Below are 27182 nucleotides of genomic sequence, written 5' to 3'. Positions count from 1 at the left end.
AAGATCCCTCAAAACTACATGTAGGAATTGATTGCTCGCTTCCCCCCAAATATTCATAATCTGAAAGCAAAGCTATCTTCTACTGATGACAATACAAATTTACTGTTGCTAGACTCAATGGCAACTTTCAAAAACCCAAATCTTAAGCATCTCTTGACTGGACATTTCTAAAACCAACCCTTTTATTTTAAACCAATTGAGGCTATCGCTCTCCTTTTTATATGACTGTTTCTGGTCATATAATCATACAAAGTTACTTTCAAAATTCCTTCCCTTCTCCTTTTCCTTCTGTTTTCCAATGCATTCCTCCCCTCACAAATAATCTTTATTTTCTTCTTTTCGGTATATAAATTGCTGTAAATTATATGTTCTCTGTATTTGTGCTTTAAAAACTCACTAAGTTGCTTCAACACTTTTTTATGCAGTCCCAGTTAAAGTAAAGACCTGTGTACATATATGTGGTGAGTCCTAAAGGCTAGGCTGATGCAAGGAGTGCTGTAATATTTCAGTTCTGTACTGCACAGTGGAGCAGGAGAGACCAGACAGCACAGGATAAGAGACAGAATTAGCTTTAGATCTTTAAGCAGTTTATTAAAGATTATGTAGACTCTAAAGAGTATTCTCATTATGAGTAACTATGAATTGCCAGGTGTATAACGAAACATTCCAAATAGATAATTCAAAAGAAAAAACAAATAACACATTAGTATCATGGGTTTGAATTTGTCTCTGGATGCATTTCTACTCCTGAGTTATTAGACTAACCCCCATATGTAATAAAAGGCACTAAGTTTGCCTAGGAGTTACCCATATCAACCAATAAGCTTTTAAACAGGTGACCAGTAAAAGCTTCCTGCTGATTGGTTGCTATAGGTAATTCGATTTGTAGCAAACGCTGCTCCGTTTATTACATTTGCCCATATGAGTTTTGCTTAACAATAGAATTTAACAACAGAGATAATATAACTAGGAATGTTTTGTACAAACTCCAAACAAGCACAGTCCACCATTTTTTGTGCCTTCCAGCTTTAAAAAATACTCTCAGTTTTGAAAAGACATCCTTTGACCTCTCCAGTAGTGATGGGGTGATCAGTGATCTGTCCCATTTCGTTTCACCGAAAAATTTGCAAAACGCATTGAAGTTAATGGGTGTCAATTTTTTTTTTTACGCTCGACAATTATTTATGAGCGTGACAATTTTTCTGACTCCAAGTGCATTAAAGTCAATGGCCATTTTTTCTAATGACAACTTTTTTGTCCAAAAGCATTAATGTCAATGGATGTTTTTCTTATGGCAACTTTTAGTCTTGGAGACTTTTTCCTCTGCAAATTTTTGCTGCAGTTTCACCGAAAATTTTATGGCGAAATTTCACTGCGAATCCATGGCTGGCGAAAAAATTTGCTTATCACAACACCCCAGTAATAACAGTGCTACCTACATTCTGCAGTGCTGTATTCATGAAAGACAGGAAGAAATAATCATGTAAATGTACTGCTTCCTACTTGTCCACTAACTTGCACTTCATTAGACGCACACGTTAACAGCGATGGATGTTGGTCACAATTGTGCCTTCTATTAACCAATTGCCATATGTCAGGCATAATTCTGCGCTGTGCACCTCCTGCTGGATTTTTTTTGTGTGGATTTAGTGGTCCTGCTCTTCGATACTGTGTTGACCCCTTATACATTTTTTGAACACTTTAGAAATATACTGTATTAATCAAAATAGGTAGAACAGTCAAAGACTACATGCAGTACCAATACATTATTATATATTTATCATTTGCTTATTGTGCAAATAGCTACTGCATTGTACAAATAATTCTTAATTCATTAATGATCTGGAGGAAAGTAAAAAAAATTAAAACTTTTTAAAGGTTTTTTTCCAGGTTACCTAAAAAAGAAAAAATGGTGCCTTTGTAGAGCTGGAAGGTAAATAATTAAGGTAAATGACCCCGTGGCAGAGTAAATTATTAAGTTACTTCACAAACCAAGTGAATATATAGCTGATATAATTTACTATTTTATGCTGTTTTGTATTTGTCCTGTCATTTGTGCTTTGAAGTGGTTGAAAGAGCAAAAATGTCTTACAACAGAAATAAGGATAAAAGGGACTCGTTGGATATGAATGACTTAAACTGTTCATCAAAAGAGGTAAATCACAAATAGATTGGCTTTTTCAGTATATATGCTGCATTTTGCTATAAAAGTAATATATAACAGGTCACTCTGGACATATTCCATTTGTGGTTCTTTGCAATTATTACTGTACATTCACCTCCCATGACTGTGCTCAACATTGGGTTCTACTGCAATTAAGCTTCTATATATTTAATATTCTTTTATTACACTTCGTATGATAGATTTAGCCTTCTGATGTTTTTTATTGTACATTTAATTTGTCATGTTTACTCCCCATGCCTGATATTATATGTTATTACAGTCACAGTGCCTCATTGTTCCTCAGTTTTTTTTGTTTTGTTTCATAGACTGCATATAAGGGTGGATGGTGGCATAATCCAGGTTCTGTTATAAGGTGAATTGTGCGCTATATGCAACATAAAGAGAACAGATATATAGATAAAAATGGCAGGGAAATGAATGCCAGAATTGGAAAAATATATATGAGATTTTGCATTTTCATTGAAGAGTTGATGTAAGGATTTTTAGAAACCAGTTTCCAACACTTCTAATTTCATAGATTTTACATAATATTGGATTATTACAATATTATGTTTCATATATAAGTGGTTTATAGTTAGTTACATTTTGCCTTTAAGTAAATTTAACATGATGAAATAGTTCCTTTGTGTAACAGCATAGTTAGTATAGGTGTCTGTGTACTGTGAACTGTCATATAGGAATGCACCAGAGACTCTTCCCTGCAAGCTCCCACTTTCTTGTCTAATATAAATATTGTTTTTCCAGGGTCATAAGCTTGGTTACAAGGTTCTTAACTCCATGCCCTTGCTTTATGTTCTGTTTGATAAAGCTGCTGTATGATGTTCATCAAAGGATAAAGGAGGGAGTGCAGGGAAAAGGCAAATCAATAGAATATAACCCAGGCATTATGCTTTTAAATGAATGTGTATTATAAGCAACATTTCTTTATTTTAAACATAATACTTTGGTACAAAGCAAGTTGTTTTCTGTACAGCCGAGTAATTTTACATTCTGTACCTCTTCTGTAGCCTACACCTAGCCTGGGACCTTGCTCCCACTTAGTTTTATGCAATCCCCTACTCCTCTAGGTAGAGCTTCACATGTGCAGGTCCCCAAGGTCGTGCTCATTTGCGCATTGCCGCAATGGAGGGGGGATCGACAAAGCTGGCCAGGTTGCCTAGGGTGCCCAGTCCCGGATTTCTGGAAAGGCCACCTAGGCCCAGCCTAGGGCATCAGGATTTTAGGGGGGCGGCATGCTGCCCAACCACACCCACATTGATTCAAAAACACTGGGATGCACTGGAGATACAATAATTTTTTAAATTTCCCATGCGCCAATCCCCATTGATGATTAAAATTTGCATGAATAAAGGGGGGGGGACAGGGGCGACGAACGGCAGTGGGCCTAAGGGCACCCACTATGTAAATCTGGCCCTGAGGGTGCCTGGCTGGCTTGGTCCGGCCCTGGGTATATCAGAAGGAGGGGGTATGATGCCTGGGGTAGCCTGGGGTAGGGGAGCAAGTTTTGCCCCATGGGCTTCTAGTTACACTACTGTGTACCAATTCATCTACATATTTCAATAGCAATAAAATTAATGAACTACACTCGTATTGATGAGAAATTCTACATGAAATTATCAGTCTTGTAGTGATCTCTCATTAAAGCAATGGAGATTCCTTACATAGTGTCAAATGTATTTCAGCAATGAGATTGTTAAAACGATGTTGCCCTGAATCCATTCCTGTACAACACTTTACACCATCAGTGTAAAGAGGTGAATTATAGTTTCTCTAGTTATGCAAAAGTGTAATTTACTATTTCGTCAGTAGATGACAGCAATCCCACAGTTTGGTCACAAACTGGGAATCCACTAGGCTCTGTAAGTGTAACCTATATCAATGAGTCGAGAGGGAGGAAGAATCTATTTGACCTGGCTAACATTCAAGGTGCACAACTCAGCTTGAAGAAGATGCTTCACTGATCCAGGTGACTGACATATTAGGACTAGACAGTGTGCTGCTATAACATGTGGGCAACTGTCACCCTGCCAAGGAGGTTAGTGGAAATAGTGGCTTTGTGCTTAAAGGAGAATTCAACCCTTAATCAAAAAACCCTACCCCTCAACCCTAGATAGACCACCCTCCCTGCTTTCCCTCAGCTTAGCTGCTACCCTGTGTTAATGCCTCTAACTCTTTACTTACCCCTCGGTGCAGATTCAGGGCATTGGAGTTCACGGACGCCATCTTCTTCTCTTTGGTAATCTTCAGAATGAGAGCATTTTATCAGCTCATGCACAGTTGGAGTAATCTTCTGTTTCACAACAACTGTGCATGCAAAAGTCACAGAAAAGTGAAGGAAGAAAACCCCAAAGATTACCGAATGGCTGGAAGATGGTGCCCGTGAACTACAATGCCCTGAAGTAAGTAAATAGTTAGGGGCATTTACCCGGGGTAGCAGCTAGGCTGGTGGGGAGCAGGGAGGGGGGTCTATGTAGGGTTGGGGGTAGTGTTTCTTTTCATTAAGGGTATAGTTCTCCTTTAAAGGAATTGTTCACCTTTCACTTTTAATATGATGTAGGGAGTGATAATCTGCAATTGGTTTTCATTATTTATTATTTGTGGTTGCTCTTCAATTTTCAATTCCAGCAATCGGTCCAAATTACTCTACTAAACAGGCATTGCTTTCAGTACGAGACTGCAATATGAATAGGAGAGGCCTGAATAGAAAGATGAGTAATCAAAAGTAGCACTAACAATAAATGTGTAGCTTTACGGAGCATTTGTTTTTTTTAGATGCGATCAGTGACCTCCATTTGAAAGCTGAAAAGAGTAAAGCAAATAATTAAAAAAAACTATAAGAAATAAATAATGAAGACCACTTGAAAAGCTGCTTAGCATTTGCCATTCAATATATTAAAAGTTAATTTAAAGGAAAAATGTTTCTAATATAGTTAGTTAGGCAAAAATGTAATGTATAAAGCATGGAGTGGCTGGATGTCTAATATAATAGTCAGAACACTACTTCCTGCTTTTCAGCTCTCTAACTCTGAGTTAGTCAGTGACTTAAGAGGGGCCACATGGAACATAATTCAGATAGTTTGCAATTGATCCTTTACATGCAGCTAAGATTCAAAAGCAAACAGTTATGACCCATGTGCCCCCCCCCTCAAGTCATTGATTGGTTACTTTCTAGTAACCAATCAGTGGAAACCAAAAGAGCTGAAAAGCAGGAAGTTGTGTTCTGGCTATTATGTTAGACATCCAGTCACTCCATATATTATAGTCACTCCAGCCTTTATACATTACATTTTTGGCTAACTAACTACTGTATATTAGAAACATTTTTATTTTGCACAGCCTATCTATTTACCCAGTTTTTATTTTTATACTGAACAATTCCTTTAAAGGTGACCCACCCCTTTAAGCTAGAGATTGGGCTTCAATAGAAATGGTTCAGTTAGTAGAGAGACATGTGCTGTGAAATTGTCACAACTAAATAGTCACAGTGACAAGAGCCACCAGGGCTGATATAATTCTATTTGCAATTAGTAGTGATGGGCAAATCTGTGCTGTTTTGCTTCGCTGGAAAATTTGTGAATTTCCAGTGAAATTCGCAAAACGGCAAAAAATTTGTGAAACGGCACCGGCGTCTAGTTTTTGACGCTGGCGTCTGTTTTCGATGCCGGCGTCCATTTTTTGGACACCGGCATCTAGTTTTTGACGCTGGCGTCTGTTTTTGATGCCGGCGTCCATTTTTTTGACACCGGCGAATTTTCACCAGCGAATTTTCACGAATTTATTCACCAGAGGCGAATCGAATAATTTCGCTCATCACTAGCAATTAGAAAATGTTCCTGATTGATGCTCTTTTGATTTTCTTCATATGCTATTGTCTGTTCTATTATTGTTAATAGTGAATTGTGAATTGTTCTCTTGAAGGTATAAAGTTTTATGTTAAGGCACAGGAACCAGAAGTACCCAGGACATTTTAGCAGTGAATAGGTGAGGGATAGTAGTTGCTGGAGAGGGAGAGTTAGACCAATTTGTAATAATAGAAGAACAGAATTGTTTAAATACATTGTACCTTCCTGTACATTACAAATAGTAATATGCTGGTTTTCAAAATCTACAAATGAGTCATTAACCAGTACTATTTCACTTTCATATGAATTTGGCCAACTGACCATCATAGTTACATAGATATGTTTGAGGTCAAGAAAGATTATGATACAATACAAAGGAACCTTTCATTGAACAGGCTGGAAGCCATACAATCCTTTGGATGACCATATTCATACCATAGGCCACCAGTTGGGCAGTTCTGAATTAAAAGAGAAAGAAAGCCTATTACAAAAGGGGCTGCCAATTTGGTAGGTGACAATAAGCCATGAATAAAATTGCTTTGTTCTAGAGGTTTTATCTAAGTGCCAAGCCAACCCAGTGATCACTTGCACCAGACTTGTACATAAGCAGAACTGGAAAGTAGGAAGCAAGTCCAGACTGGGATTCAAAATAGCCCCTGGCATTTCAAGTGCACAGAGGCCCAAACAGAACCCTATAGTTATGATAGATAGTGACTGCCGATGGCATCTTACAGCAGACCCTCTAGCATTTGCCAGAATCCAGACTGCTAGTCTGGGCATGGGAAAATGTAATATGTTGTGCATGTGCAAATCTAAGGGTGAGTTGCAGGAGAAAAAGAGTAGGAGAAATAGAGTAAGATAAATAGAGCCCAGGGCTGGTGGACATATTTTTTTAAGAGAATCAATGGCACAGGGAATACGCATTTTGATAATATAGACCACGGCAAGGGATTAAATGAATACAGAGTGCAGTAGGTGGCGCTGTATGACCACAACTTTGTTTTACATAAATACTTGAGATACCATTAGGAAAATCATATATTTAATTCCCGCACAGCTGGATAACCATTTACTTTGTTCCTAAATCAAAGGGAGTTAAAAGTGAGTATTTAAACATTAACATGATAGCTATTATATGGCCTGTCTGTATCAGGGATCTACTGAATGTTCTTTCCATATATGAACTGATTTCCGCTTTAAATATATTCTGACACCACAATTATTTAGTACAATGCTTCTCATATCACAGAAGTCTTTTGTATCCTTTTCAATAGAAGACAGTGGAAAAATTGTGGTACTGCAGTATATTCTCTGTTCCCAGTGTAGAGCACCAACCTACTGTCTTCCATCCTGTAATTTCCTAGTTTTAAAATACTGAAATACCTTGTGTGACAACTCCACCTAATTTAACAGAAACAATAAAAGCATCACTGCAAATCGAAATACTGTTGTACGGTATATATTTTAAGATCAATGTCCCTTCTCGCAAGGGACGTAACAATAACGGACAGTGAGATCCATGTTCGGAAAACAGGTCAGACCTTCCAAGAACAAAAAGATTTTCCTTATTTTAATAGACGTTATTATAAGACTATTATAGTATTATAAGACTTTCCCAGCCCAGTAACTTCAGATGATTCCGCCGTTCTCTAAAGCATTATAAAACCAGAATTCTAAGATATGATCTTGACTGCTATGCTTAGCATTGCTTTGTCATTTTCTGCTTAGTGCAGATAAAACATATTTGCAAATATCAAATGCTGTCCTTCATTTCTCTTTCCCTTATCTCCCGTACTGTCCCCTGTTTGTTCTGTTAAAAAAGTTATGTGCTGAATAAGCAAATGGATACCATTTTCAGGACATGCTGTGCCTTAATAGCAGTGGCAATGAAGTATCAGTCTTTTCACAAACATTTACAGCACTGAAAATATTTAACACCATAAGGGACATATTTGTAATGTCAGTATTTAATTCTAAACCAAAACATAAAATGTTCCCAATATTAATTTTAAAAAAAAACTATGTGTGGCAGATCTTCTTCAGACATTATGGCAAAAGCTTGTGTTACAAAGCACTATTGTACTATCACACACACGCACACACGCAGACATGCACACACGCACACACATGTGTTTATTGCTTAACCGTAAGAATCAAATATCCAAGGAAATCTCAATTAGCTGGGTTGACCGCAAGCATGCAGTTAGATGCACACTTGGGCCACTGTATGTTCTTTAATGTTCTTTGGAGCTTTTAAGCACTTTTGTAAACTGTAAGTTTATTTAAATATATTGTACAGGTCTGGGATCCGTTATTTGAAAACCTGTTATCCAGAAAGTTCCAAATTACAAAATGGCCATCTCCCATAGACTCCATTTTATCAAAATACTCCAAATTATTAAAAATGATTTCCTTTTTCTCTGTAATAATAAAACAGTACCTGGTGCTTGATCCAAACTAAGATTTAATCAATCCTTATTGGAAGCAAAACCAGCCTATTGGGTTTATTTATTGTTAAAATAACTTTCTAGTAGACTTAAGGTATGAAGATCAAAATTAAAGGGATCCTGTCATCGGAAACATGTTTTTTTCAAAAAGCATCAGTTAATAGTGCTACTCCAGCAGAATTCTGCACTGAAATCCATTTCTCAAAAGAGCAAACAGATTTTTTTATATTCAATTTTGAAATCTGACATGAGGCTAGATATTTTGTCAATTTCCCAGCTGCCCCTGGTCATGTGACGTGTGCCTGCACTTTAGGAGAGAAATGGTTTCTGACAGGCTGCTGTTTTTCCTTCTCAATGTAACTGAATGTGTCTCAGTGGGACATGGGTTTTTACTATTGAGTGTTGTTCTTAGATCTACCAGGCAGCTGTTATCTTGTGTTAGGGAGCTGCTATCTGGTTACCTTCCCATTGTTCTTTTGTTTGGCTGCTGGGGGGGAAAGGGAGGGGGGGTGATATCACTCCAACTTGCAGTACAGCAGTAAAGCGTGATTGAAGTTTATCAGAGCACAGGTCACATGACTTGGGGCAGCTGGGAAATTGACAAAATGTCTAGCCCCATGTTAGATTTCAAAATTGAATATCAAAAAATCTGTTTGCTCTTTTGAGAAATGGATTCCAGTGCAGAATTCTGCTGGAGCAGCACTATTAACTGATTCATTTTGAAAAAAAATTTTTTTCCCATGACAGTATCACTTTAAGGAAAGATCCATTATCCAGAAAACCACAGGTCCTGCGCATTCTGGATAACAGGTCCCACACCTGTACAAGTTGGAAAGGATAAATACTGTATGGCAGGTATATATCCCCATTCTTTAGGTTTTGCTCCATCCCTTTAAGAGACATGTGGATGTAACTTGCTGTTCACTGGGGAAAGATCCTCTGAAAGACCAGATTATTTACTCCCTGCATTGGGGACACTGTTTTTTCTTGAAGTAAGCTATTTTATATTTTGTCGACTTGTGTTGCTGAATTCAAGCCTAATTTCGTTTGCTATTTTACTGCTGCTGGCAAACTTCACAATATATATTATACACATATATATATTAGGGATGCACCGATCCCCTATCTTGGATTTGGCCAAACCCCCGAATCCTTCGCAAAAGATTCGGCCGAACAGCGAACCGAATCCAAATCCTAATTTGCATATGCAAATTAGGGGTGGGAAGGGGAAAACTTTTTTAATTTCTTGTTTTGTGACAAAAAGTCATGCAATTTCCCTCCCCGCCCCAATTTGCATATGCAAATTAAGATTAGGTTCGGCCAGGCAGAAGGATTCGGCTGAATCTGAATCCTGCTGAAAAAGGCAGAATCCTGGCGGAATTCCGAACCGAATCCTAGATTCGGTACATCCCTAAAATATATATCTAACTATATCTATCTATCTATCTATCTATCTATCTATCTATCTATCTATATATATATATATATATATATATATATATATATATATATATACTGTCGGTTCAGTGGACGCACTCCTTCCGGATCTGTTTCAATCGATGTTGGTGCGTTGGTCAAAGTGTAATACAATTCAGTAAGCAGGACCCGCACTCGTTCAAATTCAGTGAAATAAAAGTGTCTTTATTCACAGGTTCATTTTCCAACGTTTCGGTCCTCACTGGGACCTTTTTCTTCATCCTTGAAAAAGGTCCCAGTGAGGACCGAAACGTTGGAAAATGAACCTGTGAATAAAGACACTTTTATTTCACTGAATTTGAACGAGTGCGGGTCCTGCTTACTGAATTATATATATATATATATATATATATATATATATATAAATATAGGTTTGTGCCTGCAGTCTTACTGCTACCATCTCTCAAGTTGGTATGGAATGGGTAAAATCTGCATAAAATCAGTTTGTCTCTCCCAGCCATCACCACACAATATATATTTTTGTAGACTGTCAATACATTTACACTATACAAAAGTGCTTAAAAGGCCCAAAGAACATTGAATAGTGTACAGTGTCCCAAGTGTGCATTACTGTGCCTATACATCACATGAAGGAACAGTGCATCAGTATTAATATAATTACACTACTTCTAATCTAATAAAAGGCGTAAAGTTTTCCAAAGTGCAGTAAGCCACAGCAAAAAGAGGTTTGCTTTTAAACAGGTGACTAGTAAATGCTATCTACTGATTGGTTACTATTGGTTACCAGTAGCACCATAAAAACCCTGAAATTTGCTGACATGGGTATTAATGTGGTCACAAAATGATAGTTAAGTTACTCACAAATAATATGGCAGTACAATGTATTACAATAACACAAACAAATATGCTAGCTAGGGACCTTAGATTGTAAACTCCACTGGGGCAGGGAATGAAATTCTCTGAAGTCCTACAAAATATACTAGTGCTCTATAAAGACGATAAGGGTTAATATCCTCCAACATAATCCCTCTTCTGCCATGGACATGCTTTTATTTTCTTGGAAATGAGAAACATTCTAGGTATTATCAAATAGTCTGTATGCACCACCTGAAATCTGACTGCTATCTTTCTGCTCCCCCACAGGGAAGGGAGACAAGGTCATTAAATCCCACAAATCTTTTACAACCTGTACAAAGGCAAGCTGGAGTAGCCTCCCTATGTGAGCTGATGATTTGTTTATAGCAGTAAGCAGAGGAGCAGCCAGCTCAAGTGTATGATTTGTGCTCTGCCATTAATTTGCTTTGCTTTGATGCCGATATGTGCAGAATCCCAGAGGTGGGAGAGGATTCATGTAGAAATAGAGCAGAAATTCAGGAGCAGTAAAATACAATGCTTTCCTTAGACAGTAGCAGTTGTCGCTTAGGCATCTACTATCCCAATACCTGGTACGCCAAAGCAAAATTCAGTCTGGTCTCCTTTTACCTCTATACTTCAGGCCTATTATTCACATGTAGTTGAGAGCTCTCGACTCCCTAGACACTGAACTTGAAGCAGTGTTTATGATGGTCAGATATTTTAAAAGTCCAATTGACCCTGAATAGAATCTAAAAAAAGTAAACCTTTTTTATTACGCAGGGGCCCATTTACTTAGCACGAATGAAGGAATAGAGGAAAAAAAACTTCGAATTTCAAATGTTTTTTTGGCTACTTCGACCATCGAATGGGCTACTTCGAACTTCGACTATGACTTCGACTTCGAAACGAGCGATTCGAACTAAAAATCGTTCGACTATTCGACCATTCGATAGTCGAAGTACTGTCTCTTTAAAAAAAACTTAGACCCCCTAGTTCGCCACCTAAAACCTACCGAAGTCAATGTTAGCCTATGGGGAAGGTCCCCATAGGCTTTGCTATCTTTTTTTGGTCAAAGAAAAATCGTTCGATCGATGGGTTAAAATCCTTCGAATCGAACGATTCGAAGGATTTAATCATTCGATCGAACGAATTGCGGTAAATCCTTCCACTTCAATTCGGATATTTCACCTTAAGTAAATTTGCCCCTTAATATCTGCCAGTTTCCACTTTGCCTTATCATTTCATGTGCCCCTAGGCATGTACCTAACTTGCCTAGTGATAAATCTGGCCCAGAATTAAATTGCACAAAAAAGTTGCCACATTAAAAGACGCATTGTCTTTAATGTGACTTTTCACCATTTCTGGAATTTTCCACTGAATATTTTTCAGCAAAGCCTAACAGGACAGATCCGCTCATCACTAGTCTAGATCAGGAGTGCCCATACTTTATTTATGCGGGGTCTACATTTGGCGATGTTGTCCCATTATGATCTACATCCATAATATCACTGTTAGCATTCTGTTCCATAGAAAGTATTACTTAAATGTTATATTGAGTTTTGAGAAGATACATTTTGCTATATTTAACAGCTATTTCTTATGTAGCCTTAACAATATCTGAATGTAAAGAATGAATCAGAAGGGTAATTTAGTGAAGCTGTTTGTTTACAGTGTCTTGAGATCTACTAAACACCAGCTAAAGGTCTACTGGTAGATCCCGATCTATCTTTTGGACGCCTCTGGTCTAGAGTGTTTCTTCATGGCAATAAATAGCTTCTTACTAATATACTGCCTTGGAACTTTAAGGGGCCGATTCACTAACTTCGAGTGAAGGATTCGAAGTAAAAAAACTTCGAATTTCGAAGTGTTTTTTGGGCTACTACAACCTTCGACTACGACTTCGAATCGAACTATTCGAACTAAAAATCATTCGACCATTCGATAGTCGAAAAAAATTCGACCCCCTAGTTCGCCATCTAAAAGCTACCGAACTCAATGTTAGCCTATGGGGAAGGTCCCCATAGGCTTGGCTAACTTTTTTTGATCGAAGGATATTCCTTCAATCGTTGGATTAAAATCCTTCGAATCGTTTGATTCAAAGGATTTTATCGTTCGATCGAAGGAATAATCCTTTGATCGTTCGATCGCACTATTTGCGCTAAAATCCTTTGACTTCGATATTCGAAGTTGAAGGATTTTAATTCCCAGTTGAATATTGAGGGTTAATTAACCCTCGATATTCCACCCTTTGTGAATCGGCCCCTATGTAAAGATTCACTTTTTTTCAAATTACTGGAGTGCTGCTGCTTTTGTTGATCTGGGAATGGTTCATAAACCCTGTCTTTACTGAATATGGTATTTTTTAGGTTTACTCCTATAAGACTCATATAGATTCATGGCTTTGCAGTGCTGACAGTCTCACACTCTACTCATTAGCTTAAGCCTCATGTTACCATTTTTAAAATCTATGTTCTGGTTTGGTGCTCTGTATATCTGTTAATATCTGCCTGGAGTAGGTGTAACTTTCAGGGCTTCCTTTAAAATACTATGGCTATACACACAACTGGCTTGTTCCATGAGCTAATCAGCATCTGACACTATGAACTAATCAGCATCTGAAATAATGCAATTCACAGCCTTACTGAGGCAAACAAAATGCTAATGCAATTTTACAAGTGTGAATGTAAATGAAGAATTGTACACTTGTTGCAGAATACACTTCTTAGTGGGGGCATGTGAATATTTAGGGATATTCAGAGCTTGCACTTCATATATTTATGCTTTTTCAATGAGCCTTAAAGTACAAATAGCCATACAGATTGCACATTTTTATTCAGATTTTTATAAATTCTAGACATATGCCACTTAGCAGCATATATTATAATGTTAAATTTAGAGAAATACGGGCATATACAGCAACGCTCAAGTTTACTAGGAACTAGATGTGCCCGGGTGCAGTCCAGGTCCAGATGGCTATTCAAGAAAAGAAGTGAATACTTGGACTATATTTCATTGTCATTACACCATATTTCAAAGTATAAAGGTGGAAATCTGTTTTTCTGTAGAAATGCTTATAAAAGCATCCTCCTTAACCACCAGTGAGTAACATGTGCAAATACAGAAATGTTTCATATTACAACGGCCACCTTTGCATGCATTCTTGAACTTTTTTTTATCCTTTTTTATGGTAATAAATGTGAAGATCCTATCTTCCTGTCAACTGTCACAGTTCTAAGAATGTGACAGTAATTAGGGAAATATGTATACTAGACAAGTTTGTTGCTTCAATGTGTTCAGTAGAACATGCTGTTCTGAAATCTAAGCAATGTCTCCTATGTCATTGATTATGTTATATAATTCTGCAAAGTTGAACCAGGAAACTTTGAAATGAAATTTAACCACTACACTGTACACCTTTAATGTTTTAATTTGATCTGCCCATATGTTTTTGGAGTGTGGGTGGAGGACCCTGGAGGAAACCCAAGCAGGTATAGGAAAGAACATACAGACTCCTTGACATGCCTTGGATGGAAGTGCCAGCCACTGAACCACCATGCTGGTTTAGCTGAAGCTGCATACATGCCTTAAGAATGTTGTGTATTGCTTCATTCTGTAAACTAGCAAGAGTGTTTTTTTTAATGTCATTGTGACATGCCAGCTTACAAAAGTACAACAGTACTAGGGCTATTAGTACTTTTAATACTCCTATCTACAATCATGTTAAAAGTAAATTTTATGTAAACTGCCCTTTTAAGACTATGGAAACCTAGGACATTTCGATGGCTGCTGTGCTGAGCCAGAATATTGTGACAGTCAAAACACCTCTAGCTGCCAGTCACTACTTCCAAAAAAGAACTAAAGAGCTTTGCCTTTGGCTGACAGGATGGTGAATTAAATGTATTAAAATGGCTCTTTCAGTATCTTTTTGTAGTTAAAGGGATACTGCATTTCAAACGCATCAGTTAATAGTGCTGCTCCAGCAGAATTCTGCACTGAAATCCATTTTTCAAAAGAGCAAACAGAATTTTTTATATTCAATTTTGAAATCTGACATGGGGCTAGACATATTGTCAGTTTCCCAGCTGCCCCAGTCATGTGACTTGTGCTCTGATAAACTTCAGTCACTCTTTACTGCTGTACTGCAAATTGGAGTGATATCACCCCCCTCCCTCCCCCCACCCAGCAGCCAAACAACAGAACAATGGGAAGGTAACCAGATAACAGCTCCCTAACACAAGATAACAGCTGCCTGGTAGATCTAAGAACAACACTCAATAGTAAAAGCCAAGTTCCACTGAGACTGATTCAGTTACATTAAGTAGGAGAAACAACAGCCTGCCAGAAAGTAGTTCCATTCTAAAGTGCAGGCACAAGTCACATGACTGGGGGCAGCTGGGAAACTGACAATATGTCTAGCCCCATGTCAGATTTAAAAATTGAATATAAAAGAATCTGTTTGCTCTTTAGAGAATTGGATTTCATTGCCGAATTCTGGTGGAGTAGCACTATTAACTGATGCATTTTGAAAAAAAACATGTTTTCCCATGACAGTATCCCTTTAAATTACTAAATTTGGCAAACTGGGTTCAAATTGAAGTATTTGTTTGAAAAGCTACAAGAAGCTCAATCATAATGTGGCTCTGGTGTGTTGCAAGTTGTGCCTTCCGGTATGAACTAAAATAGCAATTTGTATAAAACATAATTTGCTTCAATTTAGTCCCCCTCCCCCACAGTGTCCCATCTGATGCTCTGGGCTTAGGGCAAATGCTCTCTCTGCCCCTGTATCTATTACAGGACCTGTAACAAAGTGAAAATATTTACCTTAACTTGAATTATATGTAGGTCTGCATGCACTAACAATTATTTCCTTTTCATGGATGGAAATTATACATGTTTGGTACATTACAATAGACAATAATATATAGACAAGTGTTAGTGTGCTTGAGTGTTTCTGTGTGAGCTTTTACTGCATGGTACACTATAATATGGTTTCTTAAAATAGATTTTATAAACTAAAGGTTTTCAATTTATCTACAGACAAAAGAACAGAATGAAACAGAAGTGGAAGCCGCTACTGAATTTGGAGAGGTTTTATTGGTGAATGAAAAAGACAAGAAGAACTGTAAAGGCATCACACTAATTTATAGTATCAACGACAGGCCGCCATGGTATTTGTGCATACTTTTAGCATTCCAGGTTGGTTTTATTATTAGGTAATCAAATCAAAATAAAAAAAAGTATATAAAAAATGTGAATAAATACGTCTGAATGCTCTTATTTATATTACTAGTCTATAAGAAGTAAATAGGAAAGCCCTGGAGCTATAAGTGTAGGGACTGCATGACAAGGAATCTCAATGACCAGCAGCCAAATTACACTGGTTTATGTTTAAAGATTGGCAGAATCAGATGTAGCTGTGACTGTGTGTGGGTGAGAAGGAATGAGTTAAGGCAGGGGAAAGCTGCGCTGGGGGCGGAGAAAGACAGGGATGTGATGTCAGGGGAAGAAGCAGTTCACTTCCTTATCTTTTGAGCAGGTAGAAACATTCCATACCTCCCAACTGTCCCTTTTTCGGAGGGACAGTCCCTCTTTTGACAGCTCAACCCGCAGTCCCTCATTTGTACTGGAAAGTCCCTCTTTTCTTTTCTCTGCACTGAACAGCCAGAAAAAGAAACAAAGTTTCTCACTTAATTGGCTTTTAGCAGAGAGCCCAGAACAGCTAACAGGAGCAAATAAGATACTTTGTAACAATTTTGAGACAAAAAAACACAGTTTAGATAAGGAGAAATTTTTTCAAACTTTCATAACCTGCCAAATTTTGTAAAACGAACATGGTAATTAGGGGGTGTGGCCACAGAAAAGGGTGTGGTCAAAAAAATTGCTGCGCTACGTGCGGGAAAAAATTTTTTGTCCCTCTTTTTACTTCCAAAATGTTGGGAGGTATGACATTCCACCCTTCCTCCTCCTTTGTTTTGCATATTTTGCTAAAATGTCAAATTATTTCTTAATTACTGAATGTGGATGTTTTCCTGAATTCACTATTATATTATGGTTTCTGTACCTTTAAACAGTATAAACATGAGAGTCAGCTTTGTATTCATTCACTATTGTTAAAAAAGAGGAAGCTTTGCTTTGTCACTGAACTTGTCGGACATTGTTTTACTGATAGACAGAAACCTGTAAGTGGAAGTTAGTAGTAAACATACAAGTGTGGCTGTAACTGTGCATACCAGTTTGTTCATCATTGTTCATATGAGTTAGCTATTTGTTTACCCCTTTAAGATCAAACAGAGCTTCTGGCAGAATTTTTTTATAACTGTAATGTAAAAGTTTGCAGCCCATGAATGTATTGGCAGTTTTATTAGGGATATGGCAAACACAAGAGCAACCAGCTGCTTTCCATTATAGGGGCAAATTCACTAAGCGCCGAAGCGCCGAACGCTAGCGTTAATTCGCTAGCGTTTGGCATTTTCGTTACTGCGCAAATTTACTAACGAACGCTGGTGTAGTTTCGCTAGTGTTACTTCGCACCCTTACGCCAGGCGAATTTTCGCTAGCGACGTAACTACGCAAATTCACTAACTTGCGCAGTGTACTGAACGCTACCTTTTACGCTAGACTTCCTTCGCCACCTCAGACCTGGCGAAGCGCAATAGAGTAGATAGGGATTGTTTCAAAAAAAGTCACATTTTTTTCTAAGTCCCAAAAAACGCTGGCGTGTTTTCTACATGATGGGTGATAGGCTGAAAAAGATCGAAAAATTTTTTGGGGCTCCCCTCCTTCCCCCCTACATTTCCTGACTCATGGCAACTTACCTAGACAGTGGGCACATGTGTAGGGCAAAATAAAATTTTTATTTGCTGATTTGAAGGTTTTCTAGGCATTTGTAGTGCTGATACGTATTCCTCCATTGAAATTTGAATTTCGCGCCGTATGCAAATTAGCCTTCGCTAGCGTAACTGCGCTTTACATAGCGAATCAACGCTAGCGCAACTTCGCAACCTTACGCTACCCCTGTGCGCAACTTCGGATTTTAGTGAATTTGCGGAGCGCTGGCGAAACTACGCCTGGCGAAGTGCGGCGAAGTGCGGCGAAGTTGCGCCTGGCGCAACTTCGCATCTTAGTGAACTTGCCCCATAGTGTTTGGGTATGCTTTTGGTCCATGTGCTGCCAGTTGATCCAGGAGCTCTGAAGCTGTATATGACATAACTTAAATTTTTTTCTGCATTTTATATCATAGTACCTTGTTCCATCATTAAAGCCCACTTGTGCAGAGGTATTGCCTGTCAGGAATGTAAACTCTTGCACTTGAAACTTGAGTTGATTAGTTTCATCCTCTAAAATTAGCTATACATTACTTAAATATATTTACCTTTACCACATTCTACAGTATTTATCCTGATGTTTCTCAAAAAGGTTCAGGTATAGGATCTGTTATCTGGAAATCCATTATCCAGAAAGCTCCAAATTACAAAAAGGCTGTCTCCCATAGGCTCAATTTTATCCAACTAATCCAAATTTTTAAAAATGATTTCCTTTTTCTCTGTAATGAAAAAACAGTACCTTTATACTTGATCAAATTAAGACATAATGAATCCTTATTGGAAGCAAAACCACCCTATTCGGTTTAATGTTTACATGATTTTCAAGTAGACTTAAGGTATGAAGATCCAAATTACAGAAAGATCCGTTATCCGTGAAACCCCAGGTCCCGAGTACCTGTATTCTGGATAACAGGTCCCATACCTGTATATCTATTAGACTTAATTTGCTAAAGCTAGTGCATGTTTTCTCAGGCAGAGTGAATGTCCCATCTGAGAAAACAGTGACCTATGATGTGTTTTCAAGTTCAGATATATAGTGAATAAAGTATCCCCTTTTGTAAATTATAAGAATATTAAAAGTTACGGAGGAGTTTCATTACTATATAATAACAGGGGTCCCCGGCCGACGAATTTGACGCTGCGCGTACGAATTTGACACTGCGCATCCGAATTTGGCGCCGCCGTGTTCATATTGAACGCCGGTGAGCCCGAATTGGACCCCGGCACACCCGATTTGGATGCCGTTGACCAGAATTGGACGCCGACCCCTCCCTCCCGACATTTCACACAAAATGTAGATTATAATGCATAATGTACCCCCTACTGAAATTTATAAAGATATTAGAAGTCACCTTGGAGTTATGTGACCATATAAAAGCACAAGGCCGAAGGTAGGGGGTACATTATCCACTATATATATAGTATCTTGACAGGGAACACGTTGATGGAAATCCGCCGCAGAAACTATTTATTGGGGCATCCATGTGCTAGTTGTCAATTCTGAAGTTTTTAAAATCAACTTCCCTGGCATCATGATTATTAACTATTTCTTATTAACCCTGGTTTTACCTAGCTTTTGTCTAATGATTCTAATGATTAAACATATTATAAACCTGCATGCAGAATGAATTATAAAAATCCCACTTTTGCCTATTTCTCAACTTTATAAGAAGCTGGTAATTCAACGAGCAAATAGCATAGTGGGAGACATTGTTCATTCATCTCATATATTTTCTCTATTACCATCTGTAGAAGGTTCCATAGTATTAGGTCCACATACTATAAAAGTTTTTTCCTCAAGCAATCAGGATTGAAATGTGGGTTGAAATAGATATATGATATGTGGATTATAAATAAATGAGTATTGATTATAAATGAAGTAAAAATTGGTAAATAGGAATGGGAAGACTCACTGGTGCTTGGTTTTATAAATTTTGAACCCCCTCGGATGGATTGAAATTAAATAAGGAGAAGAATCATACTGTCCTATTAGGCCGTTCTTAAAAACAAAAATAAAAAGGGAAAACAAACATGTGAAACTTTCGGAAGTATTAATATTATGTATTATGTTATTATGTAAAATTCTCTTATTTTATTGAGGAACAAGTCTTGGTGGAACAAAATTTGAATACACTGTAATGAGTTTATAGTCTGTACTGACAATGATGTATACTTGTATCCTTGTTGTTTTACATTCACTTTATTTTTCAGCATTATATTTTGGCCTTTGGAGGTATAATAGCAATTCCATTAATCCTAGCTGAACCTTTGTGTGTAAAACATGACAATTATGTGAAAAGCCAGTTGATATGCACCATATTCTTTGTATCTGGGATTTGCACCCTTCTTCAAACAACCATAGGCACAAGGTAAGCAAACATGGAACAGCTTTAAGAAATGTATATTACATATAACATTTAAATATTTCCCAACAGAAATGGTGAATAGTCACATCCAAGTTTTTTTTCACACCACAATGCTGTGCTGTGGAAGCTGTCTTCCAATCGGGAATTGCTTACATATCTGGTGATCAGGTAAAATGCCTGAAAACAAGTTGCTTTGCATAAATGCACATTTCAACAAAACCTGAAAACAAAACCTCATTCATATTATGTGGAACCTAAAAATGGAACTGTACAAAAATGGGCTGCTTAGGACCAGATGGAACTCTAGTGCCCATCTCTATCCACCACATTAAGTAGACACAGAGATATTAATTGGAAACGAAAAGGCCACCGATTCGTTAAAGATAAAACAATGTTACACAATGTGCCAACTGCTGCCATGAAGCTAGCTGGCACAAGAACACTGTGTGATGCCAACATTTGTAAGACACTGGAAGAAACCAAAGCTTTAGGCTTCTGGAGCCCCAGTGACTGTAACTGACACAATCATCCAAATATGGGCAGAGCCTTCGAAATGTGATTTTGAATGTCCATAATCAATATCTAGCAGTGTGATATTCAGGTGGACACAGTCTCTTCTCCATAAAAGTTATCCTTGTCTTGCTTTGTAGGTGCCCGTCCTAATTCTCTGAATTAATTCTGAGACAACTGTATTACATTTTTTTTAAAAACTGTTCAAATGTCCTAGGACCGTGATTCCTCCTCTAGACCTGCCTCTTTACTACCTTTGATGTTGCTGCTCTATGTTCACTGGTAGTTTTTTCTTTGGCAGTATTAAACTCCTCTTTTGCCGGGGTTTATGAGACCCCCTTTTCACCTGGTATGTTAATATAGAATATTTAGTTATGTTTCCATTAAAAATATCTACCAAACATTAATTATTTTCTTAACAGGTTGAAATAATATGTGATATTTGTAAGCATGCCAGCAATAGCAAGAGAGGAATGGCTCACATTTAATAGTCAGTTCAGATACTTAGCCACTTTACTTACATATTTCAGGGGGAAGGGTATACTGTAAATATTGTAACAAGTGTCTAAATTCATCATTGAGTATATTGTTCCTGTCTTGATATTGGGGGATTGAACAGTTATACCCTGCCTAGTATACAGGGTAAACTGGCATCATTGGATTTTGTTCATTGACAAAAGGAGAGAAAAATTCCTTTTAAATTTCTTACAAGCTCGTCAGCATACCTCTCCTCTCCATCCAGAGTTCTCCTATAAGATTGATTGTACTGTGGGAACAGTCAGCTTATATCAACCCACCCCTCTGGCTTATAGTTTGTTTACTGTAGTCTGTATTGCAGTGAACTCTTGACCAATTAAGGAATATTCCATGGAGAACATTTCAGGAGGATCAAGCAGAGACAGTACTGAATGTTTAGGATTTTATTTCTATACTCACAGTTCAAACACTGAGCCAACAACTTCCCATAAACCATGCATAACACCCAAAAGACACTTTGTCTTGGGTTAAATTTATCATTTATTTTGAAATTCTTTATAAATAGGGAAAAAGAGAATACAGAGGCAAAGCAAGACATACTGTGTGTGTATATATATATAGCATTTCTAGAAAGGTGTGGAAAATATATGCTATGCCAAAAAGAGTTTTAAAAGGGATGCAAAAGTAAATGCCATATTTATAAAGCTCAGCCATAGTGTTTATGAGTGAATTACTTGCAGATGTAAAAATAATCCAATATAAAGAGCTAATTGTGCTATTTATAAACGTGTGCACTGTTTTACACCATTATTTTCACATTTAGATTTGTAGGAAGAGCACAAAGGCCCTGGCCTAGGGTGCTACGATTTTAGATGCAGGAGATTGACAATCTTTTAAAGTCCCTAGTTCTAGACTTGACAAATGAGTGCCTGCAGATGCTGCGGGGGACCCGTGCTGTCTGGCCTATGGGCATCTGCTTTATAAATCCAGGCCTGATTAATTTACACCAGTAAATATTGTGTAACACTTTGAAGCCAATGAGAAATTCAGACAGCAAAGAAATTCTGGTATTAAAATTTGTTTAAATAGCTGTGCAAAAATTAGTAGCACCTGGTGCTAGTTGGTACTTCCCAAGTGTCTTTTTTTCAAGCTCTCTTTTTACATGAGAAATGATGATAAAATCATTATACAGCTTTATAAATACATAATATTTTACACAATATACCATGGAATCAGTTATGTTTTGTGCATTTCAACACTGCTTTTGTTACTCATCTTATTAAATATTCCCCTAGGAGCTCTCTGAAGTATTAGCATCTGTCTGTGGTCCTGAAGACTACCTAGAAGAGAGATCTAAAATATAACAAATGTATTGAAAGGCATCAATTGTCAATACTAGTGATGGGTGAATAAATTTGCCAGATATGAATTTGTGGCAAAATTCAATTAATTTGTGAAATTGTTGCATAAAAATTCTTGCAAGCCCATTGACTTCAATGCGTTTTGTGAAATTTTTGGAGTATCGGAAATTTCTCTGTAAATTTGCAAAAGGCACAGATTCGCCCATCACTAGTCAATACACTTTAGAAATCCACTAGTGCATTTTGTTTATTGTACTTTAAAGAAATATATCCCCTTTTTATAATAATATTCATATTTGATCCAATTTAATCACTTATATTATATGCTTCAATTTTCTTTATTATCATTCTTTTCACAGATTGCCAATTCTTCAAGGGGGTACCTTCAGCCTCATTACTCCAACATTAGCTATATTATCTTTGCCAAAGTGGCAATGTCCAAATAATGATGAACTTATATATAATGGAACTGCAAACTATTCTGAAAAGGACCCCGATATCTGGAAATTGCGCATGAGAGAAGTAATATTTTCAAGGCTACTACAATCACCATGTACTGAATTCCCCAAATATACTTTGAGGAATTCATACTACTTCATTTTCTCCTGATATATTTGCAAGAAGGCTGTATTTTATTGAAATTCTTTGTATTCCCTGATGCTCACAAACTAATTTATCCAGTAAGAAAAAAAAATGTTTTGTGATTTTAAGGACATATAGTCAGCTCTGCCTACATGGGTTTTAAAGGGATACTATGCTTCAAATAATCTTTCTGTTGTGGCAGAAAACAATGTGCATTGTTTAGTACAGCAGAGAAAAATAAGGAGTGAACATCCCGTTTACTCATATGACTGTATCTCAGTCCTTTCCTCTCAAATACTAGAAATTGTTGTAAGAGCATATTCTGTCATATTACAGATTCTATCCAAACCCATTGATTAAACGAAACTGAAAAGCATAAGCTTGGCACTATATGAATGGACTTATTATCCTACTTTAACACTGCAAGAATGCAGATGAAAATGTGGCAGAGCTTCACCATGGCTGTATCCATCCTCCAGAGAAGAGAGAGTGTTTAAGCTCAGCACTTGCTGATGAACGCTAACATCTGCTGCTAGCATTGGATCAGTTCTAGAGATTGCTCAGATTGAGTGGCCAGGCAGAATATTTTAATACACAATTCTGAACTAGCTGTCACCTCAGAGTATCCCTGGGCCCACCCCACCTTAGTCGTGAACCTCCCCTTGGCCATCCTCCCAGTGCGCCACGTACCTCTATTTGCAGCCACGATCAGGGGTGGGGGAGAATCGGCAAAATCCAGGATCAGAACAGGGAGCAGGCCTGGGTTGCGGTATAAATAGTAAATGGGATTATTAAACATAGTTGTTGAAATTGAAATGCACAGTATGTCAAGGAACTAATAAAGCTTTTTGAAGCTTAAATCATTTGGAAAAAGTAAAAAAATATTTGAATATAATGAATGCACAACAATATTTCCTGCTGCTTATACGAACCAAATAGAAAATAGTGAAAACACCTTTCCTGTTTTAACAACAGTCTTGACCTTGACATAACTTTTAACAGCCTGTTTGTACTACATGTAATTGCTGTTTGATTATTTTCACTTACAGTCAAGCCAGAATTTAAAGAGCAGGACAAGTTCAGTACATGTTCAAATAATTTGATCTCATTAACATTTCCTTTATACAGTTAATTTCTCTTTCCTGTGTTTCTGGACCAGGAAAATGAGTAATCCTGGACTTTTCATTGCCGGCATTTCATTGTAGCCACCCTTTTCCTGTATTCGTCAGTAAACCTGCACAAATACTTCCTGATAACTTCCTCTAATTACTACACAATTTGTTGTCACTAATTTTCTAATGCACATTTATATGGCATAAACTGTAATATAGCAATGTCACAGTTAACATTACAGTATAAGTTGTACATGGTTCCTGAGTGCAGCCACACAACTTATTCGTTTGACTTGTACAGCATAAATTACAGACTGTCTCCTGAACAGAACAAATACATTCTAACTGATGTAGACATCAATATTATTTCTGACCATTATTTCTTTCACCTCTGCCCCGTTAGCAGACAGACAGCTCAGCCTTGGGTTTCTCATTCCTCAGTGTCTGTAGGAAAAGCTGCCACTTATGGGAATCAAGAATACTAATGGAGATTTAGGTTATATCTGGTTTAAGTAATAATAATACCATTATAATTCTCAGATGATTTAAACATATAAGCATCATTTAATGTTAGTAGACAATGAAACCATTAAATCCCTGACTCTGCGGTTGTTATTCAAATGGCAACTTGAAATGTTCTTTAGTGTTCCATCAAATAGTGGATGAGTGGGATTGCATCTGACCAACAGTTATGGTATCAGTATTTTTTGGCATGCTTATGCTGATGTGCAATAGACCTTTTGTTTCTCTGAACAGAGATGGTGGAGGTAAAACATTTCAAAGAAAAGGTACACTAAATTGGGGCTATCCAGTGGAGTCCCTGCTTTAGCAGTGGTTGACAGGAGGTATGAACCCTAAACCAGTATTTAGGTCCAGTGCCACATGAAGCACAGGACCTAAATGCACCCATCTAATTTTGCAACTGTGCATGCCTACATGTGTCCCCTCACCCCTAGCCCTGCCACCAGATTTGGAAGCAATTTAATTCAATATACAGGTATCCAAGGCCCACCCCCCTGACCTGCCACCCTAGGCAAAGGCCCTCTGGTGCCTTTATATAAATACAGCCCTGTCCTACATTTCTTCTCCTGTGTGAATCACAGAACTGCTTATACTAGATGCCCCTCACACTCCTAGGAATAAGCTAGTCTGACACTATCTAGTCCTCACCTGCGGAATTTCTCTCCCCAAATGCCACTCATATGCACTACATTAGAAACAACATTCTCACTGAATTCTTCTGTTTCAGGTACACTTGAACAATTCACTACTAAATAGGGTGAGACCTGGGCCTTGTATCACTTCTCTTATATACATTAAGGCAGTAATCCCCAACCAGTTGTGGTAAGCAACATGTTGTTCACCAACCCACTGGAAGTTGCTTCAAGTGACCACAAATCATTTGCTTATTTTTGAATTCCTGGCTTGAAGGCAAGTTTTGGTTGCATAAAAAACATGTGTACTGCCAAGCAGAGCTTCCTGTAGGCTGCCAGTCCACATAGAGGCTACCGATAGACAACCACAGTCCATATTTGGTACCCCCAGGAACTTTTCATATGCTTATGTTTCGATCCACACTTTTCCACATTTGAATAAATAAAAAAAGCTGGGGACCCCTGCATTAAGGAGTAACAAGTAAGAAACCCAATCCAGAGACCATTAGGGGCTTCCAAGACAGACCTAATCACTAGGTGAAGTCCCACAGTAGTGGAAGATTAACCCAGATATTCCAACAGATGTGTATAACTAGAATAATTTCCCTTAATCGATTAGGTTTTATGCAACCCATGACATTCAAAATTTTGTCATATGACTCTTAATACGTCTTGAGTTCCTGAGTTTTAAAAAAGGACAGCAAGTTCCAAGAAGATACTGTATATATCTTGCATGGTTTGCACAGATATAATTCATGAAATTATATCCAGCATTTTGAATTATAAAATATCCTATTCTGTGTGCCAATACGTCATTGACTTTTTTATCTTCAAATGCATTTAGCCTTGTGTCCTGCATTAACTTTAATCATACATATTAAATAAACTGGGGAATAACAAATTAAATTATATTGACACAAATTGGATGCCATTTCCTCTCCAAATACCTTCAGAATATAATAGTTTAATTTGCATAATTAGTAATATAATAATCATAATTAGTAACTCAGTATAGGTAGACATTATTTTCTTTAACATAACCAGAATAACACAAGCAGAATACTTTTTGGTAAAGGTAAAAAAAAAAAGCATTGTTCAAATTTATTTACAGATTTTTTTTTTTTTTTAAGATTCAAGGTGCAGTGATAGTGGCTTCAACACTGCAAGTCCTGCTGGGATTCACTGGATTAATTGGATTTCTGTTGCGGTTTATTGGACCTCTAGCTATAACACCAACCATAACACTTATAGGACTTTCATTATTTGGGGAAGCAGGAAAGAAATGTGGTGCCCATTGGGGAATAGCTGCACTGTAAGTTGGCAAAATATTAATATTTTGTATACATCTACTGGAATCCACTAAAAATAATATTAGGGGAAAAATTGCTTACAAACCTTCTCTCTCCCTACCAGTGCATTCTGATAAGTTATTGTACTTTTTAAAATTATAGGGCTTAACTACAAAGGTCTAGGTTTAAGTGCTAGAGCACGAGAGTACTGTTTTTAGTTGACCTAGCTCAGTGCAAACTGTGCTCTGTGAATTGTGCCTGACAGAACATCCAGTGCACTTGAGCTTGTATAGCATATGAGCAAAAATATCACAAACTACATTTATGAGTTTTTTTGTCCCATTAAAACAAGGGGGCCATCAAGATGTATAAATCACCAGATAAAAGACACAAAGCCTAAGGTCACATTTATGTAATAATATGGAATATGTCACATACAATATTACAGATAACAGTAAAACCTACCCCAGCAACACAGTTTAGTAAAATAGCAATGATATTTAAAATAACTCAATTCCATGATGCCACGATGCTGTTCATAAATGAATGGATCCAAGACAGATAATAAAGCATGTAGGGTCAACCCCAATAATATATTAAACTTAAATTAATTTAAAACTGTATAAGTATGCATGACTTACTTATTATGTGTGTACCTTAAGAAACAAGAAAATCAAAGTATTGTGCTAACAATGTTTAAAAATATAAATATGCACTTACTTTTACATGGTTGAATAAAAG

The 27182-nt window shown here is 37.4% G+C and overlaps 1 protein-coding gene across 1 annotated transcript in view; it reads left to right on the top strand.

The window, feature by feature from the left end:
* The first annotated feature begins 2046 nt into the window (after positions 1–2046).
* LOC108710252 (solute carrier family 23 member 1) overlaps positions 2047–27182 on the top strand; it is a 71944-nt gene continuing 46808 nt past the window's right edge. The window contains exons 1-5 of the mRNA XM_018251395.2: positions 2047–2155; positions 15804–15962; positions 19802–19959; positions 22664–22826; positions 26283–26464. Coding sequence (XP_018106884.1) covers positions 2084–2155; positions 15804–15962; positions 19802–19959; positions 22664–22826; positions 26283–26464 — 734 coding nt within the window. The 5' untranslated portion in view covers positions 2047–2083. The remainder of the gene's footprint in view (positions 2156–15803; positions 15963–19801; positions 19960–22663; positions 22827–26282; positions 26465–27182) is intronic.

Source organism: Xenopus laevis, chromosome 3L (genome assembly GCF_017654675.1).
Source record: "Xenopus laevis strain J_2021 chromosome 3L, Xenopus_laevis_v10.1, whole genome shotgun sequence".
In the NCBI taxonomy this organism is placed as follows: domain Eukaryota; kingdom Metazoa; phylum Chordata; class Amphibia; order Anura; family Pipidae; genus Xenopus; species Xenopus laevis.
The sequence above is the reverse complement of the archived record's forward strand: the minus strand, read 5'-3'. Positions and strand labels throughout refer to the sequence as shown.